We start from the raw sequence: 6,831 nt of genomic DNA, 5'->3' as shown, positions 1-6,831 counted from the left end.
AGGTAAAGTGTCGGCGAGAGGCACGATCCTTGTGGAACTCCAGCAGTAATTGGTCGAATGCTGGAAAGGGAGTTTTCTTGGCGAACTCTGAAAGTTCTCTTATCTAGGAAGGAATCAATTATTTTCGTTAAGTTTGTATGAGTACCCATTTGGTGGATTTTATGGAGGAGTCCTTTGTGCCACACGTGGTCAAAGGCCTCTTCTACATCTAAAAAGACCGCCGCAGTTTTTTCTCCATTGTTTAGGTTGATAGTGAGCTTGTCCGAAAAATTTATCAACTGGAGCGTGGTCGAGTGTTCGTTTCTGAACGCGAATTGTTCCTTCCGAATTTTTGGTCCAATTGAATCCTTAAGTTTATGGATGATGGTTTTTTCTAATATTTTATACAGAGGAGAAAGTAAAGAAATGGGTCTGTAATTTGTTGGTAAGCTGTAGTTTTTTCCCGGTTTTGGTATTGTAAGCATTGTAGCGTTTTTCCAGGCTGTTGGAAAATACACAATTCTTAGACAGCCGTTTATTATCCGTGTTAAAAATATTATCGCACTTTTCGGCATGAGTTTCAGGGTGGAATTAGTGATGGCTCCTTACCCAGGGGCTTTCATTTTCGGAAGATTTTTGATTATTTTTTCTATTGAACTGGGAAACCTGAAAAGTGTTTTTGTATTTGGCGAATCTCTTATGGCTTGGAAACTATCATTCACTTCTGTAAGGTCTAAGCCAGGGTTTGGTGAAAATTGGTTTTGGTAGGAGTCCGCAAAGATTTCGGCTTTTTCCGTCGCACAATATACCGGTCCATTAGGCCCAGAGAGGGGGTGTATGGTGGGGGTTTTGTTTAAGAGATTCCTGTTTAGTTAATATATAGAATTATCATCTGGGTCGAGAGAATTGATAAATCTATCCCACTCGTCTTGTCGGTGAGTTTTTAGCATAATTCTAATGAAATTAATTTTGTTATTTATCTGGGTTTTTATTGTTGGATCACGGTTGCGTTGCCATTCTCTCCTGAGTAGGTTCTTAGTTTTTATTTCAGATTCAATTTCAGGGGGTAAAGTCTTCGGGAGATTGTTACGGTTTTGTCTGGTAAACGAATTTTCTTGAACTGCTGACTTGATACTTGTTGAAAGATTGATGATGGCTGAGTCAATGTTTTTGATGGTATCAGTGAGAGGGTTTGAGTTAAGGATTTTTTGATGTAGAGTTAACGAGTATTTTTTCCAGTTTATGCTTTGGTTTGGGTGCGGGGGTGAGGATGTGATTGGGGAGTCAGAGATGTTCAACAAGATAGGATTATGGTCTGATGACAGATCGTTTAAGTTAGATACTTCAACAATGAGTTGGGGGAGTTTTACAAGAGCAATGTCTAGTACGTCTGGACGGTGGCCAGGGATTTGCTAGTAAAAAGTGGGGGTGTCTGGGGCAGTCACCGAGTAGTCAGCTGATTGAGCGTGTTGATAGAGGATGTTACCTGAGTTGTTTGTACAACGACTGTGCCATAAATGATGCTTCGCATTTAAATCATCAGCGACGATGAACCATTCGCATCCTTGCGTCAATGTGTCTAAATCAATAGGGATTAGAGATTGACCTGGTGGTTTGTACACTGCTGAGACACGAGTAAGATAGTTTCCAATTGATATTTCTATCGATGTTGAAAACATGGTGGTAAGGGGAACTTGTTTGTGCACAATACGTCGGTGAATTAATATTGCTGTTCCCCCGCTCGCTGCCGAGCCAGGGCGCGGGATACGTGCGGTATATATGATAGTTTCGGGTTTTTATTTTGGTTGAGGGATTAAGTTTGGTCTTGCCGCTGAAAACGATATCTATTATATTTTGGTTGATGAAGGCAGAAAGTTCATTTAATTTTGGGTTCAGGCCGTTGGCATTCCAAAATACTATTTTGAGGTGGTCGTTAGGCATGTTGGGAGGAAATGATAGTGATTAATGATGTCAGTATCGTAGATACCAAGTCTTTCGGGTCATCAGATGTTGAAATATTTTCTAAGAGTTCTTGTAGTAACTTAAGCACTGAAGTGATGTCAATTGTTTTGTTGGAACTTTGGTTTGGTTGATTACTTGGTCTTGACGTGGCATTCGCATAACTATCTGCTAGAGTTTTGACTTGAGGTTTGGGCAAGATATTTGTCGGAGGAGTTGACAGTGTATCAAACGGGGGTTTTTAGGTTGGTTTAGAGGTGGCCAAAACGTGTTTGTACCACGGACAGCCTCGGAAATTTGCTGTATGAGGTCCACCACAATTACAACATTCAGGGTTAGTTTCTGGCTTTTTATCGCAGTCTTTAGTGCTATGTTTGCCTGCACATTTTACGCATCTTGGTGGGTTGCCTCAGTTACCTGGTACCGTGACAAAAACTTTGACAGGCAAAACATTGCGTTGGTCCCGATTTTTTGTAAGATTCCACCTTGATAGAGATATAGAACAAGTTGGTTAAGTCATAAATTTTGGTTGATGAGCTATCTTTTTTGAGTATGACTAGGCAGATCGGGAAAGGTCTATCAATGGGGCCGAAACGTTTGACAGTTGTGACGTTGAATCCACGATTAGTAAGATCTTCGGTGATTTCTTCTTCCGAGATATCTGTCGGGATACCACGGAGGACGACTTTAAGAGTGTGGTCTTCGGGGAGACTTCGGGTTATAAAAGGAAATTTTTGTTGGACTAGTGAGCGTTGGACCGATCTGAAGTTGGCTGATTTTGATGTTAGAATGATTAAGTTACCATCAGTGTGCATTTTAACTATTAAGTTGTCAGGATTTAGATTTTGGTCTTTGAAGACAATTGGGGCTGCTTTTCTCCAGTCGCCTGAAGAAATTATTATTGGCGGTGTTTTCTCATGACTGATTTTCGTACCTGAAGGAGATTTGGGAATGTTTTTCTCAGATATTTTCAATGATGAAGAGCTAGAACTAGAAGACTGATTGTCATCCAAAACCTCATCGTCGGATAGAGGTAGAATGTCAGAGGGTTTAGAGTCTACAGGCTTCTGTAGTGGCGGAGAAGATTGTCGGTTTTTCTTTGAGACGATAAGTGGAGGCGTGGCGACGCGTTTGTTGCGTCGGTTACCCATGTCGGTGTGCTGTGTTTAGCCTTCGCTTCCGCAGCGAGACCCGGCTGTGTGACCTCTCAGGTGCACTAGCCTCGTGGTCGAGAGTGGGGGGATGATTTAATAAATAGTTCTACTTACGTAGGTGCGTGTTAGGCTGCAGATATAAGTCAGAAAGCGGTGGACTACGTGGCAGAGGAGTGTTGAAGAGACAGAACTGATGATAATGATATTATGATGTTGGCATTATATTGATATTATGACTAGATTGTCAAAAGTGTCCGGTATTTATACCCTTTTCGACAACCTAGTCCGTCGCTGATTGGTCCTTGTATTCTGTTTTGACAGATGAACATCACACCGTTGTATTGATGTTTGCCTCTACTCGGTGTGGTTTTCATCTGCCAAACAGTTTCGTTCTATCCAGTCGTTCTTTGTTTATTGGTTTTGATAAAAACCTTTTTAGTTCTTCGTTTATTCCGTAACAATTGGTGTAGAAAAGTATTTTCAACACATTTTAGATTGATAAAAATTGAATTTACAAATAATTCTAATAGTAAGTAACTACACTGTTGTTACGCGCAGCCCTTTCAGAAACCAAACGATGATGCAGTTTTGAAATAATAATACTATTTTCAGAGTAATCAAATGTGTTTTAATAATTAGAACAGTATAATTAGTGTAGATATAGCAGTAATGTAGAATATAATATAATTCCGTGGTAGTAGCGGTGTAGCGGCGTATAATGGCTGGTGGCGTGAAGTGACTTTTAATAATTTTTTTTTTTTTTGTTTATTCTATTTATCTTGGTGACGGTGGTAAGGTAAATAATGTCTCTTCAAATCCTCTTACGTAATCGCTTCTGTTTGGTGTTTTATATCTAACTATTCTTCCTGGCATATCTCTTATTTGTCCGTTACTAATATATTTGCATTATAACAATATATATATTGCTATTATGAGTATGAGAGATAGTTCTGCTAGTAATATTGTTACATATAATAAATTACTATGTATAAATTGGTGTTTTTGATTTTGTTCTCTTGAAAGTTCTTGGTCAATCATTTGTTGTATCTCAATTAAGGATTTGGATGCGTCGCGTAAATCTGTTTATTGCATAGTTGGTTTGTTTTCCGATTTTTCATTTTCTTCAAATTTGTGTATATGTCCAGGTATTTTTTACAAAATATTTTTCACGTTAGTTAAAGGTACGAAGTCTTTATGTTTATCATTCACAATATCTTGTGTGGCGGTTAATACTGCGTCTCGTGCAAATACTTGGCAATTTATGTCTTTTATGGTTATTTCTCCTGCTCCGTTCGTTTCTGTTATAAATGGCTCTGGTAAATCTGTACAACTTATTGTTAGTGTTTCTTTACCTGCATGAATCCACGTATTTCTATTTTGCAATTTTTGATATATGCTTCTTTTTAAATTAATTTGTCTTATTGTACATAACTCAAGATTAGAATATGTCTCAGATTTTATGAAGTTTTGCATTTCGCATGGTTGTCGTTCGTTGTTTTCTTGTATAGGTTGTGGTGTTTTACATATTTTATACATTGTAGTGTCTTTACAGTCATTTAAATGTTGATCTGTGTATGTAGTAAACCTTTTTTTAATCATAATCTAATATATCCCTTGGGTCGTGGTAGATACCGTCCACTGGCATTATCTCGATCATGATGCATTGGTATTGGTGTTAACTTATATAATGTGAGTTCAATGTCGACGATTAATGGTATTAATGTATCAAATATTAATCTGTTGTTTAAGTAGTAGATTCTTATTTTGGTAATTTTTTCAAATTCATTTAGTTCCCATTCCTTTGTTCCCATCGGAATACTATATTTTTTCTTTATCTTGCATTCTATTGCTTTTAATGTTGATGCTAATTCTTGCGGTGTAATACGACTTGGGTGTATCATTCCTTCTCTAGCGGCAGTCACTATTTGCCCTAATGTTTCTGTTTCATAGGAATATTGATTTGTTATTATTGTATACAAATTATGTATTTCATTTGCCATTAGTAAATCTAATATATCGTTTGTTCTGTTCTGCATTTGTAACATTCTTACGTATAGTTGTTGCTCCCTTTCCGTAATATTTTTGTATGGTTGTTCAGTTTGATTTAGTGTATTTCCAATATTTCTTATCGTCGATTTCACTACAGTTGTTTGAGATTTCATTATGTGTAATATGTTAGTTCCTGATTCTTCTGTTTGTTTTATAGCTTCTTGTGTTTTCTTAGTGCATTTATCATCACATACGCCAAATAATGTATGCATGGTGTTACCTATTACGTTTATTAATCCCCTCCTTCTTCTTTGATTGTCTTCGGTTTGATTAATACCACTTCCTAGTGACATATACATACGTTCTTTCTGTTTAGTTATTTCATTATATAAATCTGTTATCACTATCTGATATTTTCCGGATAAATCTTTGTGATTTTGATCAGTACATATATTTGTTATATTCTTCATTTTTTCTCCAATAACTCATATTTCATGTTATATTCTTTTAATGAGAAAAACGTTACAAGACTGTATTCAGCCCCTATTATTCTAACTAGTCCCAAATTTTCGTATTGTATCCCCCTGCCAATTTCATAAGGCCTATAAAAAAAAGTATTTTGATGTATCTGTTTCGTCAGATTCGATAGATTTGACTAGAAAACACGTCATCATCACCAATCTAAAAGTACAAATTGTAATTATATTAAAACTAAACTATTATATATATTATTATTATTTTTTTTAAACCACTTATCATTATCTAATATATCCCTTGGGTCGTGCAAAAGTTTGATATAATCTATTAGTCGTTTGCACAAAGTATTTACAGGTTTTACCGAATCTGGTGATAAATCGTACATAATTCTAGTAATAATTTCTATTATCTTAGTTATTTCAAGAGTTGTGAAAGGATCTCCAATTTTATTATTAGCGGTATTGATATGACCTACAAAACACCTCAGTGTGTTTTCCGGCCCTATAGTATATGTTTCATGTATTTCTTGTTGAAGTGCCTAAAATTAAAATGTATTTATAGCATATATTTATTTATCATTTCGTATTATAATATAATAGATCCTTGGGTTTGGAATAAAGTCTAAAATTCTATTAAATCCTTACAAATTAATCCTTTCTAACTCCCGACTTAGTACTACTGATCCTAGTTGCAGTTGAATTCCTAGTTCTATTCCTAAAATGAAAAAATGAAATGTATATTATGTTATTATTATTTATTATATTTATATGTATATATATATATATATTTTTAATCGACTTGCACGTCCTTGTAATATTTTTTAACATTATTTCTGTGTACAGTAATTTCTCGTCGTCCGCGTTGTATAATTACGTTTTCGTTTCCTAGAACTGCCGTGACCTCGTATTGTCCTAGCCATATTGGATCAAGTTTTGTTCTGTGGTTATTATCTTTTAATAACACTAAATCTTTTACATGTATTTCTTGTGGATTTTCGTTTTTATCCTATATTTCCTTACTTTTTGTTTTATTCTTGATTAATTGCTCTCTCACTATCTTATGCGATATCTGCATGTTTTCTTTTAAATCAAATAAATAATCATCGTAATTGTATCGTGGTTCTGGTTCGGCCTTCAATTTAATCGGTACCTCCAATGTACGTCCGTAAACTAGTGCGTATGGTTGAAAATTAGTAGATGTGTGTACTGTTGAATTATATACAAAGAATGCAAAGAGGTAATAAATGATCCCAATTATTTAAATTCTGTCTACA

At 35.6% G+C, this 6,831-nt stretch overlaps 3 protein-coding genes across 5 annotated transcripts in view; 1 reads left to right on the top strand and 2 right to left on the bottom strand.

The window, feature by feature from the left end:
* The window catches only part of LOC100574012 (aminopeptidase N), a 154,184-nt gene extending 152,526 nt beyond the window's left edge, over positions 1 to 1,658 (bottom strand). Inside the window, exons 1-2 of the mRNA XM_029485481.1 lie at positions 1,466 to 1,658; positions 25 to 481 (exon numbers count right to left, since the gene is read on the bottom strand). Coding sequence (XP_029341341.1) covers positions 25 to 481; positions 1,466 to 1,658 — 650 coding nt within the window. The remainder of the gene's footprint in view (positions 1 to 24; positions 482 to 1,465) is intronic.
* LOC100571410 (aminopeptidase 1) overlaps positions 1 to 6,831 on the top strand; it is a 42,969-nt gene that overhangs the window by 27,947 nt on the left and 8,191 nt on the right. For 2 of the 3 annotated variants that reach the window (XM_008181134.3, XM_016801388.2), the window contains exon 1: positions 3,576 to 3,621. The exons of the other annotated variant lie outside the window; for it this stretch is intronic. The gene's annotated coding sequence lies outside the window, so the exon portion shown is untranslated. Of the gene's footprint in view, positions 1 to 3,575; positions 3,622 to 6,831 lie in introns of those variants that run through there. 3 annotated transcript variants of the gene reach the window in all.
* LOC115033240 lies at positions 2,352 to 3,089 on the bottom strand. The gene has a single exon (XM_029485480.1). It carries the CDS (start codon positions 3,087 to 3,089, stop codon positions 2,352 to 2,354), a length of 738 nt encoding a protein of 245 aa, XP_029341340.1.

The sequence above is a fragment of the Acyrthosiphon pisum genome, chromosome X (genome assembly GCF_005508785.2).
Source record: "Acyrthosiphon pisum isolate AL4f chromosome X, pea_aphid_22Mar2018_4r6ur, whole genome shotgun sequence".
Classification (NCBI taxonomy): Eukaryota; Metazoa; Arthropoda; class Insecta; order Hemiptera; family Aphididae; genus Acyrthosiphon; species Acyrthosiphon pisum.
The sequence above is the reverse complement of the archived record's forward strand: the minus strand, read 5'-3'. Positions and strand labels throughout refer to the sequence as shown.

Coding starts and splice junctions, on each gene's coding strand:
- LOC115033240 (XM_029485480.1), bottom strand. CDS start 3,089: ATGGGTAACCGACGCAACAAACGCGTCGCCACGCCTCCACTTATCGTC.